Below are 14,264 nucleotides of genomic sequence, written 5' to 3' on the forward strand. Positions count from 1 at the left end.
CTATTGGAAATGAAAACATTGGGGCCTGATTCTAGGCTACCTTGCACCTTGTGGAGCCATTTACAATTAAAGAAAATGGGTGAAAAATGTCACCATTCTGAGTGGGAGTTCTACCACTGACTTTCGTGGGAAGAGTTAGGCCAATGCTGAGCACTCTTGGAAATCCCACCCCAAGTGTTTTGTTTCATTTTTGAACCAACTCTAACAAATGTGTAGTATTGCTATATGCATAATAAACAACATTACATAAGACCTGAAATTAGAGGTCCTCTTGCAATTTTTGTTTGATAGCATTATCATACGTTTTCGGCCAGAGGAGCAATGGGAGGTGCTGGGTGCTGAACTCTTAAGCAAATCTATGTCAAAACCCCACACTTTTCTGCCTTTTCCCCACCTTACTTGCCTATAATTGAAATTTTCAGTGGAACTATATCTCTCGTACATCAATAGCATTAACTGAATTTTGTGGTGAAAATAACTATATATAGGTACATTGTAGATATTTCCAAGATAATTTTGTATGCTTCTTTGCTACATGATTTGTTCCATACTTTCTGTGTTACAGGATTTAATTCCAGGTCCTTCTAACTGGCCAAGGCCCAGCAGTTCCACCTTTCCCTCCGAGATGCTGCTGAGCACCTAAGAACTCCTGCCCTGTGCAACTCATTCCTGACATTTGCTCAAATGCAAAGTCCCTTGATTTAACCTTGTTTTCTGTCATGTGGAGCCCCCTTTTCCAATCTGACTGCTCGCCATAGGTAAGGGTCACGCCCTCCCCGTCTTCAGAATGGCTAGGCAGCAGTTCTGCAGAAAAGGACCTGGGGGTTATAGTGGATGAGAAGCTGGATATGAGTCAACAGTGAGCCCTTGTTGCCAAGAAGGCTAATGGCATTTTGGGCTGTATAAATAGGGGCATTGCCAGCAGATCGAGGGACATGTTCATTCTCCATTATTCAAAATTGGTGAGGCCTCATCTGGAGGACTGTGTCCAGTTTTGGGCCCCACATTACAAGGAGGATGTGGAAAAATTGGAAAGAGTCCAGTGGAGGGCAACAAAAATGATTAGGGGGTTGGAGCATGTGATGTATGTGGAGAGGCTGGGGCTGGTTAAAAGTGAGGGAGGAAGCTCGCCCCTGAGTTTGGTGAGGGGCACAACCCCAGGCTCTGATCAGGTTAGGAGCTGCAGCGCCTCACCCACCCCAGTAGCGGGTCATGCGAGTCTCCCATGGGGAAAGCGGCTGACCCTGAACCCAGGCCCATTCCAAGCTCCGCCCACAGGCAGGTGTTGCATGGGATTGAATGGATTTACCTCCCTCTCTCGCTCATGGACTCGTCCCACCGGCCCCGCTCCGCGACTCTAGCCAATAAGAAGCTAGCGCTTGGCAGCTCTGCTTGCTGATTGGGGAAACACAGCTGCCAATCAAATACGGCGGACGAATTGCGCGGCAAAGGTGGGGAATTGTCCCTCCTCCCGTCCCCGCGCTGTTTTCCCTCAGGACTTACAGCGGCCCTGGGCTGGGTAGGGAAGATGGCGGCTTTGAGAGACGCCGAGGATGAGCGGGGAAGGTAACAGGCCCCGCCGTTAGGGCGCCGGCTGCCGCACCGGCCCGTAGCGAGGGCGGGGCAGCTGTGGGGCGAGGAGGATGTTTCCCATCCCCAGCCCCCCGCTGCCTGTCACAGCGCGGAGCCTGGCGGCGGAGAGCTTGTCTCGGCGATGTAGTTAAGCGACCTCCCCGCCCGCGCGGCGCCGCCGGCCCCGGACTTGGGGGGTCACACGGGGGGGGGGGTGACACAGCGATGCACTGGGGTCAGCCTAACTGTAGCCTAGGTCAGGCCGTGGGGGGCAGGATTTTAAAGGGACTCAGGTGCCTAACTCCCGGGCTTGCCTCGCCGGCACCGAAATCGCGGCTGGCTTGTACCGCACACTCTCGTTCGTTCCAGCGCAAGTCGGGGTGCGGCCGTTTGCGGGGTGCCCCGTTTTCTGGTGACCTAAGTAGATTTTTTACCAAGATCGCGCGCGCGCGCCCGCCCACCCTTGAACTCCAGTAACCCAAGATGTGAACCGCGCAACTGATGTAGTGACTCTGATCCCAGTTTCTGGGTGCACGTGCACAGAGGGATATCCCTGCATGCCCCTTCTCTGTGGCACTTGTCACACCTGCCCCTGCCGAGTGAGGGCACTTCAAGCATGTTCCTTTGTGATGGTAGAGCTCCTTGTATTGCCCCCTCCCCCGCCCCCGCCCCCATCAGTCGTTTAATGTATTTATCCTCACCCCTGTAAGGTCGGGAAGTGTTATCCCCACTTTACAGCTGGAGATCAGAGGTACAGAAAGACTATGGGTATGTCTACTTTGCAAAGACAAACCCACAGCTGGTCTGTGCCAGCTGACTCGGGCACCTGGGACTGGCAGGGTCCTAGAGCTTAGGCTCCAGTCAGAGCCTGGAAGTTTAAAATGTCATTAAACAGCCCCTTAGCCTGATTACTGACAGCCAGAGTCAGCTGGCATGGGCCAGCTGCGGATGTGTGATTGCAGCGTAGACATACCCTGGCCTAAGGGTACATCTATGTTGCAGGTAGAAGTGCAATTTCCAGCTCATGTAGATATACATGCACTAGCTTTGAGCAGGCTAATATACTAAAAATATCAGTGGACTAGCTGCCTCAGTATAAACCTGTCCAAGACTTAGAGCAGCTAGCTTGTGCCACCACCTGCACTGTCATGGCGACATTACTACTTTTAGCAAGCTGGTTTATGTACATCTATGCCAGCTGGAAATCACAGCTCTCGCTTCAGGGTAGGCATACCCTAAGTGACTTAGAATTATAGGGACTGCAGAGGTCATCTGGTCTTAATCCCCTACCAAGATGTAGGATTTGTTGTCTCAATCTTATCTAAGACCACATTAAAAGTCTATGGCAGAGCAGGGACTTGAAGCCAGTTTTCCCAATTCCTAGCATCTTAGCCACTGGTCCGTCCATGGACTGGGGGTAGTCAGTTGTGTTTTTGTCTATGTCCAAATTTCTTTATCAAGTTATAGTCAAGGTCCAGATTCCAGAGAAGAAAATAATAAACCTATAATGATAAGTAAATAAAAAGATGTGTGTCCATTAAAAAATGTCTGCTGGTCCCGATTTGACCCACGGTCTGCCCATTGATTACCCCTGGTCTATTGTATGAGCCTTGGTGTAGGGACTCTCTCTCTTCAGGTTAATATCAAAAGTGTACTGGGTCACCAACTTTTTCCATAAAGATAAATATAGCAAATTCTGTATTCACAGAATTTATGTGAAGCATGTAAATAGAATTTTTTTTTAAATTCTAAGTAATGTTTTTTTGGGCAATCAGCTTTAAGTGTCATCCTTTCTTAATACAAGTGAGGAGGGTCTAAAGTAAAACCTTGTTACTTAAAATGTATTTGACTAGTTTGAGCAGTCTAGTTTAAATTATTTAAAATACTTCATAGTATACTAATAAAAGTATTGTAATGTATTTTTGTACAAGAGTAGTAAGTTCTTCGGAATAGACTGCACTGCAGTCCTTTGATATTACATATTGACTGAGAGGCAAGATTATGTTTGCGAGTAACTTTGCTTGCAAGTAATCCCATTGACTTCTCAGGTGTGTAAAGTTCCTTGTGGGAGTTTCAGGATTGGGGCTTTCTTTCTTTTGTACTGTGCTTTATAAGACATCTCTCTAGCTGACAATTAACAAAACATAAGCATCATAAATTTATTCTTCTTAATTCAAGGTGCATTCTTCATGACTGTCAAGTTGCCTTGAGATTGTATACATTAAGTGCAGTACAATGTGCCCAATCCTGGTTTTGGCATTTATTTCAGTGGCAGTCAGGATCAGGCCTATTAACTAATATACCTAACCCTCATGAGGTGGCATTATTCCTATTTTGCATATGGCAAAACTGAAAAAGAGATGTGAAGTACTTGTCCAATGTCAATGGCAGAACTGGGAATGGAATCCAGTTCTCCTGGCTCCAAGTCTAGTATCCTTTCCACTGAACCATGCTGTCTTCTAAATGAAGTATTTTACAGATGGGAACCTGAGACAGAGAGCTTAAGTGACTAGATGAAGATGTCATAGGATAGCTATGGCAGAGCTGGGAAATGAACCCAGATCCCCCAAGTCCCAATCCAATAGCCTAGTCACAGAACTATTCTGCCTTCTAAAGGGGGCTGTCAGATGTGGCAGAACACAGACTCATCTTCCAGTCATGCACCTTTAAGATTTTTCTTTGGTAACTACTATTTCATTAAAAGCAGCAAAGAATCCTGTGGCTAACAGGAGACGTTTTGGAGCATGAGCTTTCGTGGGTGAATACCCACTTCGTCGGATGCAAGTTATTTCATTAACTGTGTCGAATATGTTGAGCAATATTGTTCCCATAAACACACTGAGCTGGGTGGAGTCTTATCTTAAATTGAGTCCAAAAAGATTTTATATAAGTGCACAATCATATGCAATTTAGAATTATCACGGGGGATGGGAAGTTAATTCCCACTGTATACACTTTTAAATTAATATCTAAAAGGGTTTTTTTAATTGCTGTAATATAAAAACACACTATGCCAGTATTATATTTGCTAATGTTGCTCTGTGTATGTACCTTGTTTATAATATAATATTATATATCCGGTTTAATGTGGGGAGGTATAGCTCAGTGGTTTGAGCATTGGCCTGCTAAATCAAGGGTTGTGAGTTCAATCCTTGAGGGGGCCACTTAAGGATCTGGGGCAAAAATTGGTCCTGCTAGTGAAGGCAGGGGGCTGGACTCAATGGTCTTTCCAGCTCTAGGAGATTGGTATATCTCCTATTATTATAATGTGTTAATTCAATTAATGAGAACTGGTTGCTTTTATATGAATCAAAAAATCAGTCCATGTTGCTTTGGGAATGAGATGTTGATCAGTAGGTTAGATTCAAAATAATTGCAGGCTTGTATGGGCACAATATTTAGTTATGTTTACCTGATAATTTTGAAAAACAGGACATAATATTTTTGAGAGCTCTGATATTTGTAAATCCTAAATTATAATCTTTCCTATATTCCTAAGTAGTAGGATAACCATTCTGTTTAGTTATGGAGCATTTTTGTTTGTTTTTTTAGCAGAAGTATAAAAGATAAGGCCAAGATCAGTTTAAGAAAATATGATGTTGGAAACAAATTCTCCCATTTGCCACTAGCCAAAGCATCTGTTCTTATGCCTCTAATGGTTAAAGATGGAAAGCTGTATGTGCTGTTTACTGTCAGATCAATGAAGGTATGTGAACCATAAGGTCAAAGCCAACTGCATAACATCAAAAGTAAAATGAGAAAGTGTGTTGCAAGATTGCGCTGTGTGAAAAGAAAAAGCAAAGGAAGGAAAGCACTCAGCTTTAGTCACATTTACCCATGTTCTTATCCAAGTATTAGTCTCTATGTACAAATCTTAATTGTTACTGCATGGTTTTAGAGTCTAGTCTTTACGCATGTATGCAACCAAAATATCCATATACACACCTTTATTTGCACACGTAAACAGGTATTGATCATGTAAACAATGATCACTGTTATTTACTTTCCAGATACACAACAATAATGTGGATGTTTCTGTAAAGTCTGATACAAGTTTCTGGGTCAGAATAAAGGGGACTATTGATCAGTTTCCTACAGATTTTAATTAAAAACATTTTTACCTGTGCAATAAAATTTTTATCAATTTGATTCCTAAGTTTGTATCTAACATTACTTTCCCAGTCTCTTTCTTCACTTCTAGATGTGAGAGAACAAATCTACCTTCCTCTCCATTTTGTGCCAGTGGTATCTTTCTAAAACTATTATTGTTACATATTGTACCTAGGTCTACTGTCTCTACTCTTTGATGAGTAATTTACCTGGCTGCATTTTCTGCTTCTGAGAGATGCAGCATCTCTTGAAAGATGCAATAATAATGTTCCTACTTAAAAATCTTGAGACACTGTAATGACTGAGCGGACACACAGATGGTAAATGAGCTTTTTAACAAAGGCTATGATTGGTTCATAGAACTCTATTATTAAAGTGAAACTTCAAATAAATATAGAGACATTACTTATTCAGAGGTATTTTTCCACTGTTGATTTTGGTTTTTATAATGAATTCTGTACCTTGCATAATTAATTCTTTTGTTTGACCATGCAAAAGTAACCATTTTAGTGACAGAGATTGAACAAGCTCTTTGGAACTATCTCTTACATGAGGGAGAGATGGCAAAAGGCCTTGAAATGTGGATATACATTTTAAAGGAAAGTATACAATATAAAGCATGTGATGATAAAAGTAACTCGTTACTATAAAAATGCCTCTTCTTTTGTGTGATGCTGAAAGTGAGGGACCTAGATTGGGTAGATATAGACACCATGTTCAGATGTTGAGAAAGCTTCCTCACACAGCTCTGACTGTGCATTTCTCTTCTCTCACCTGAAGAGCTCTTGTTCCAGTTCTCAGCCTTGTTGATTAGAAGAATCTACAATAAGTTGGAGTAATTTTGTGGACACAAGGATTTAAGGTGAAATCAGCAAACTCATGATACTTAATAATACTCCTTTAATTTCCAGTTGAGAAGATCACCAGGGGAAGTGTGCTTTCCAGGAGGTAAAAGTGAGCCAACAGACAGAGATGAAATAGCCACTGCCCTCCGGGAAGCCAAGGAAGAAGTGGGACTCCATCCAGAGCAGGTGGAAGTCATCTGTAGGCTTCTACCTGGAATTGATAAAGTAAGGTGTACCCAAAAAAACCCAAAACAAATCTGAGTATTAGGAAACAAGCTGAAAATTGCATTTCACTTCTATAACTTATCACTGACATTTCAGACCTGAAGCAATGAGTGACCTTTTACTTTGTAACAGGAATGCAGCCAGTATACTTCCTCTGTTCTGGAGATGTTTTTTGAGGTGAATTCAGTGTTAAGTTTTCAAGCTTCTAGGCTCTAGCTATATCTCTCATGGGAACCATTTTCACATATTGGAGAAAAGATATAAAGTGCTACATTTTCAAAGCAAGTTTTTTCATATTTTTGTTTATAGATAACAAGTCTCTTGTATTAATGCTCTAATTTTTGTTTCTGTATTTATATATTAGTCTTGTTACTGTCAGTATTATCCTGCCAGATAAGAAAATGAAAGTAGTACAGGGGTGAGCAGACTACCCAGCCCACGGGATTGCCTGCCGTGGGCCCTGCGCTGCTCTCAGAAGCGGCCAGCACCACATCCCTGTGGCCCACAGGTGGTGGGGCAGAGGGCTCCATGCATTGCCTTTGCCTCCAGGCACCATCCCCTACAGCTCCCATTGGCTGGGAACGGGGAACAAAGGCCAATGGGAGCTTCAGGGGAGGTACCTGGAGGCGCGGCAAGGGCAGTACACGGGGAGCCCTCCACCCCCAGTCCCACAGGGGCCGCAGCACTTCCTGGAGTGACACAGGGCCGGGGCCAGGACAGGCATGCAGGGAGCTTGCCCTGGCCCTGGTATGCGCTGCTGCCACCCCGGAGCTGCTTCAGGTAAGCGGCGCCAGGCGGGAGCCCAAACCCCACCTGCACCCCAGTTCCCTGCCCTGAGCCCCCTCGTACACCTTGCACCCCAACCCCCTGCCCTGAGCTCCCTGCTGCACCCATGTGCACCCCAATCTCCTGCCTTGAGCCCTCTGCTGCACCCCAACCCCCTGCCCTGAGCCACCTCCTGCAGTCCGCACCCCTCCTGCACCCCAACCACCTTCCCTGAGCCCCCTCAAACACCCTGCACACTTCCTCTGCCCCAGTCCCTTGCCCTGAGCCCCTTCCTGCACACCGCACCCCCCTCCCACAACCCGCACTCCCTCCCGCGTCCCAACCGCTGGCCCCGGCCCTGCATACAATTTTCCCACCCAGATGTGGCCCTTGGCCCAAAAAGTTTGCCCACCCCTAAAGTAGTATCTCCTAGGAGTACAGTGGAAACGCAGTATCTAATATTTTGAAACTTGAAGTATTCAGGTAAAGGTAGCTTTAAAGCACCAAAATTCATAGAAAGGACAAATCTAGCTGTTATGACAGTTTTTTCTTAAGTATTGTCCTGCTAAGTGCATCATTCAGTATATCGTTATTCATTATAATAATTTGAAATATACATATACATTTGAGTATACCAAAAATGTTAACTTTTAATGCTCTCTGTTACAGCACTATCTACTTTTGTAGTGTCTCAGAGCCAATTTTATTTTGAGAATTCTTAAGGGTGATATAAAATGATGTAATCAATTGAATAAAAATATATTTAGTTCCCTGATGGATCTTGGTCTACAAACACCTTTATTTGTCTTATTTGCTCTGTTACCTTGATATTTAAATACTCTATCCACATTTACATTCGAGTAACTGAGAGCAAATTGTGATCCTTGTGTTGGGAACAGTGACATTTCCTTGCTGACTCTACAGGTGATGATGGTTGGTGTTCATTGTAACGGTATGTGTCAGGTTTTCATATTTATAATCTGTATGAATAAGCTCTTTGTGAATGCCTTACAGTTTATCAGTGACCTCTACTGTGTGGAATATCAGACTCTCACGTGTGTGATTGTTGCCCTGTATTGGTAGCAGCGTGCAGAGAATATAAACACTGTTGTGTGTCCCAAATGAGCAAGATGCATAAGCAACTGCATAAATTGAAACACCTAAGTAGTTCCATTGATATCAATGCTAAAAAGTACATACATGCTTAGGTAGGTAATTGCTGAATTACAGTCTTTGTTTAATCCTGAGCTGATGGTGTCAAATTTGCAGATGAACTGAAGCTCAGCAGTTTCTCTTTGAAGTCTGGTCCTTGAAGTTTTTTTGCTGCAGGATGGCTACCTAAACAAAGACTGTGAATGGCTTGCCAACTACAAAAGCAGTTTCTCCTCCCATGGTTTCACACCTCAACTGCTAGAAGAGGGCCTCATCCTCTCTGATTGAACTAACCTCGTTATCTCTAGCCAGCTTCTTGCTTGCATATATATACCTGCCCCTGGAAATTTCCACTACATGCATCTGATGAAGTGGGTATTCACCCATGAAAGCTCATGCTCCAATACGTCTGTTAATCTATAAGGTGCCACAGGACTCTTTGCTGCTCTTACAGATCCAGACTAACACGGCTATCCCTCTGATACTGTAGGCAGATTATTTCTAAAACATTTGAAAAATACAGGACTTTCTTTTTAAGTATTTCAAACAAGTTGATGTTTTTTCTTCCTTTCAGGTGGGTTCGTTGGTAACACCAGTGGTAGGATTTATAGAGGACACATTCCAGGCCAGACCTAATCCAGATGAAGTGAGTGATGTGTTTTTGGTGCCGCTGGAGTACTTTATCGATCCATTAAAGTACATGACCGTGCCTTATAAAAGAGCGAATGGTGTTGCAAGTTGGCTGCACAGTTTTGTATATGATGACCCTGAGCGTAAAACATCACTTAGGATATGGGGACTCACTGCGCACTTTGCTGTATTTCTTGCTCTTGTAATTTTTGAAAAGAAACCTACATTTGACATTCAGTATGATCTTGACAACTTAATTTCATCCTCTGAGAAGAATTTCATGGAGGAGTATATGTCGCTATACGAGGGAAGAAGCAGCAAACTATGAGCTTGGGACTGGCACATAGGTGTAAACAGTTGGTTTAAATTATTTTTCAAGCTTTACTATTTGGTTTTCTGAATCAGAAATTGTCCCATTTTAATGTCTTCATTGGATTACAAAAAATAAAGTGCTGATAGATTAATCAGCCCTAAATAGACAAATTTCTTGTATTTATTTTACATGTATTTAAAGGTTCATTATATTTTTCATGGTCTTTGTGGTTAAGGCGTTGGACTGGGACTCAGAAGACTGAGGTTCACTTTCAGGCTCTGTCATGAATTTCCTCTGTGACCTCGGATAAGTTACTTACCCTCTGTGCTTCCGTTCCGCTCTGTAAAATGTGGATAAAATTCTTCCCAACCTTTGTTTCTTTGATTTAGAATATAAACAGTTCAGGGCAGAGTGTGTATCTTACTGTTTTGTACAGCACCTAGCATGATGGGGCTCTAATATTGATTGGGGTCCCGGGACGCTATTGTAATAAGGTGGCAGTGCTTGAACAACTTGTTTTTTTGTTTTAGTTTGTGGATATTGGAGCTTGTGCCCAGAATGACCTTCCTCAAAACTTAGCAGTGACACTGAAATATTCTCCACAATGTTCTCTTCTTCTGGAGGGATCGCCCTCTAGGGTTCAGTCGTTTTTTATCTCTACTAAAATAACTGGTAAAGGTTCCAGGTAGTGCCAGATATAGTACTGCTGGTTTTTGTGATGTTATAGCCTGTCCACTAGCAACTGGGCCGAGACCATCAGTTCATTTCATGTAGGCCAGTAAATAGTTGTCAGATGGCTAAAGCTTTTAAAGGCACTATTAATTTAGGCTGGATTTGAATTTGCAGTTTAGAAGTGAATTTATCCATCTTCAGAGCCAGCTGATTTCCTCCAACATGCAGTGGGAGCTGAGGGCATTTAGGCTCAAACCCCCCTATTTGCTAGCATAGTGCTAGATTTATGCTGAACGTCTTCTAATATACTGGGTGAGCATGTGATGTGGACAGCTGGCCTCTCTCCTGTACTAGAGTGTTTAGTCATGCCCTACTGAACAAGAATTGAGTAAGACCCCAGGTCTCTGCTGTCACAGCTCAGGGCAACTGCACCTGTGTTTCCCCTCAGTGGTTCAGCAAGGGCATCCGTTCTCAGCTTCCAGCTCCCCAGCCATTGCCTTTCTGATAGAAGGTCTCTACCTTCTGAGAGGAGTATTTCCAGACTGCATGGTTCCCTGCCTTTACTGTGTTTCCCAGCCCAGACAGGTTGCCCAAGGATGCTTCCTTGCTTTCTCCCCAGTGATAACACAGTGACTGTCTACAGTCACTGTGTTAACTTACCACTCAGCACTTCCTAGGCAAGCCTACTTTATTTTTAGGGTAAAAAGCATTAAAGAGAAAACATTAGAAACAATAAAATAACCATATCCATGCTAATAAGTTTACCAGAATTAACCCTAGCCCTAACATGGCTTCTGGCAGGTTCAGTCCTTCTAACTCTATCCTAAGGATTGTGTTCGTCTAGACCATGGGCCCTGTCTATTTACTGGATCAGGAAGAAGCCCATGAGCTATTCGAAAACCAGGCTATTTTTGCAAAAAACATTTCTCTCTTAGTCCCTGGAGAAACCGGTTTGAATTGGCATATGCATATCTTTCTGGGGATGGTTTCTTTGGAGACGTTGCAAGCTGAGTGAGTTTGTCTAGTCACCCTGTGTTCTCCTATTTACCCTTCCTTAGAAGTGTATATAATTCCACAATAACACACACAATGATAGAGTTAGAAGGGACTGCAAAGGTCATCTAGGCTAACCCCCTGCCAAGATGCAAGATTTGTTGTGTCTAAATCATCTATGACAGATGGCTAATCCAGCCTCCTTTTGAAAGCCTCCAGCGAAGGAGCTTCCACGACCTCCCAAGGCAGTCTTGTTCCATCGTCTTACTGTTCTTACAGTTAGGAAGTTTTCCCTTGAGATTTAAACTAAATCTGCTGTGCTGTAGTTTGAACCCATTGCTTCTTGTCCTGGCAAAAGAGAGACTTTATCCATCTTTTGTGGCAGCCTTTCAAGTATCCGAAGACGGTTATCATACTCCCTCCTTAATCGCCTCGTTTCCAAACTAAACATACCCAGTTCCTTTTAAATAGATTTAAATCTGAGTCAGGTTCTCAGGTATTGCAAACCAGTGTAGCTTCATTGAAGTCAAAGGAGCCATTTCTGTTTACAACCATTGAGGGTCTGGCCTATCTTTCTATATCCATCTATCCACAGTTTCCAAGGAGTTAAACAAGGTTGCACATTACTCTTACAATGCTGTAGTATATAAATCATAGTTCAATAGGAAGTACCCTCTCCATGGAGACTTCTCTGTTGAAGGTGAATTTGATAAGAATAAATCATTCTGGTGTGATTAAAGTAGGAGGGCAGTCTGTTTGGTGATGACTTGAAATATGTTTAATTTAGCTTTGAGTCAGAAATCCATCATGTAAATGAAAATGGAGTGGTATCAAATGATTGGAGTGGTATCAAAACACATGAAATGTTTGGACACCTACATTTTGAAGCACAGAAGAAGAAAACTCTCTGCTACCAAGCAGCCTCTAGGTTGCATGTTATGTATCTCAAATGATTACTCAAAAATGAAAGCCCTAAGTGAAAACAGATATCATTTTACCAGAAATTACCATGACTGTCATGTGGAAGATTAAGAGCAAACCTGGAACTGACGAAAAGAAACAAGCAGTGAGAGAGAGAACAATGTTGTTTCTCAGGAGCTCAGTCACTGATCTCCCTATTATCATGTTATAGTTATAGTTATATAGTTTATAGTTATAGTTATATTACAGTAACATTCACAGGCCCCAGTTAGGATCAGAGACCTGTTAGGCTATATGCTGTACAAATACATATGAAGACATTCTCTGGCCCCCAAATCTTATAAACTTAAGAATTCTTGAGAGCTCTGCACATGGGTTACAAAGGCACAAATGTCGTTTTAGGCATGCTATGTTGTACTTGGCAGCTACTCAGCCTGCACCCAAATTTTGTAAACCCTAAATATTTTATTTGCATATTAAACATTAAAGTTCTTCTCTTTAAGCAGGATAAACAGCTGGCTCACATTTTCTTATTGAACTTCCTTGTGATTCCTGATGCTATGTTGCATTTGGCGATCATGCTGGTATACAGAGATGTTTTAGTCACCATGGAGCACTGTCAATCAGATCTACAGTTGATGTAAATCAGCACAGCTCCGCTGCTGTTGAGGGTTCTTTCCCTATTTTCTTTTCCGCATCAAAAAAGAGGCACAACAAGTTCCAGTTTCATTCAAAGCATGAAACCTTCTTTGTTCCAAGGCCTAAGGTATTTCTGTGCCTCTCTGGGAGAATCATCAAATAAATACCAACTACTTTAGGAGAACTGTGACCTGGGCTGGATTTGAACCAGTAACCTTCTTATCCCATTGTCCAATCCCCTGAGTTATCCTATCTTCCCTCTTGAAAAATCTTTTTTTGAGTATTTTTCTTCTAACATTTAATGTCATTTGTGTGCTTTTTAAAGGAGGAAAAATATTGAACATTAAATATTTTCCTTTAATAATAAAAAGAAAGATGCATACACCTAACTGGAGGTATGCCACTCTTACTCCCTGTGCATGCTCTCTGTGTTAGCCTTACATGGTGAAGCACTGGGATCCAGATTCAAGAAAGCATTCTTATTCAAAACAAAAGCATATAAGCATATGCTTAAAATTAAGCACTGCTTAAGTCCCATTGAAGCCATTGGCACTGAAGCACACCTGTACATGCTTTCCTGAGTCAGGAACTAGATAGGTACTCTGTAGCATCTTAAAGTATTTCCCTATCTCATAAACCACAAAGTAGATGTGCTTCCAGATCTAACAGGAGTGAAATTCATTTCAGTGCAGCTGTTCTGCCCAAGGTCCTGTGCACCAAGGAAGGCCCACTTAAACCCCATGTTAAAATTTAAACAAGGCATTCAGCAGAACGTGAACCTTCTGCACTGGCATACATTTCACAGAGAGGAAGCTCCTGCTTCCAAGAAGTTAATAGCAAAACTAATAGGAAGAGACCCCCTGGATCTAAAGTGTTCTAAGTCTCTTTTGATGGTACAGTCCAGTGCAGTCTATAGATGAGCTAGTAAAATCCCGATATATAACGAGTTTGTTTGATCTTTCATTTCTGTCTTTTTGGGTGCCCAACTCATCTTGGATCTGTTTGCTATTGTTAAGTCTATAACAGTAATTTTCTTTGACAGATAAATGTACAGTAGCTGAAGTTTGGAAAACATGAAAATGGATATTCTGAATTCAATAAAAGGCCATTTGTGACAAGTGATAGCAGAGTGAATGTTGTCTCACTTCTTTATGTGGCACTTAACCCTCCCTCTGGAGTATCCATAACAGCTTTCTACTTAGTAATTTGCCTTCCTTTTTTTTCTTTTTTGTCCATCCTTTCTCCTCAGTGTTTTGACTTTTATGAAGAAATATTACATTCACTGTGTGAAGCTTGCTGTCAACTAAGGCTTTTTTCCAGCTGTGACCTAAACATCAATTCAACTCCACTCTCCAAAGGTTCATAATCCCCACAGTAATAGACGCAGCCACATACTCAGTACTGTAGGTTGCTGTGTTATGTATTCT

The 14,264-nt window shown here is 42.4% G+C and overlaps 1 protein-coding gene across 3 annotated transcripts; it reads left to right on the top strand.

The window, feature by feature from the left end:
• Nucleotides 1-1,464: 1,464 nt before the first annotated feature.
• On the top strand, nt 1,465-13,950 carry NUDT7 (nudix hydrolase 7). Of its 3 annotated transcripts, none has more exons than XM_044987544.1 (4): nt 1,465-1,566; nt 5,125-5,278; nt 6,594-6,752; nt 9,244-13,950. In XM_044987544.1, exons 1-4 carry the CDS (start codon nt 1,529-1,531, stop codon nt 9,625-9,627), a joined length of 735 nt encoding a protein of 244 aa, XP_044843479.1. In that variant the 5' UTR covers nt 1,465-1,528; the 3' UTR covers nt 9,628-13,950. The 3 variants fall into 3 exon arrangements, with proteins under 3 accessions (XP_044843479.1, XP_044843481.1, XP_044843480.1); XM_044987546.1 differs by having other exon boundaries at nt 6,594-6,713; XM_044987545.1 differs by having other exon boundaries at nt 1,484-1,566; nt 5,128-5,278.
• Nucleotides 13,951-14,264: the final 314 nt, after the last annotated feature.

Source organism: Mauremys mutica, chromosome 14 (assembly GCF_020497125.1).
Source record: "Mauremys mutica isolate MM-2020 ecotype Southern chromosome 14, ASM2049712v1, whole genome shotgun sequence".
In the NCBI taxonomy this organism is placed as follows: Eukaryota; Metazoa; Chordata; order Testudines; family Geoemydidae; genus Mauremys; species Mauremys mutica.

Coding starts and splice junctions, on each gene's coding strand:
- NUDT7 (XM_044987544.1), top strand. CDS start 1,529: ATGGCGGCTTTGAGAGACGCCGAGGATGAGCGGGGAAG. Junction 5,279..6,593: donor TTACTGTCAGATCAATGAAG/GTATGTGAACCA, acceptor TTTAATTTCCAG/TTGAGAAGATCACCAGGGGA. Junction 6,753..9,243: donor TTCTACCTGGAATTGATAAA/GTAAGGTGTACC, acceptor TCTTCCTTTCAG/GTGGGTTCGTTGGTAACACC.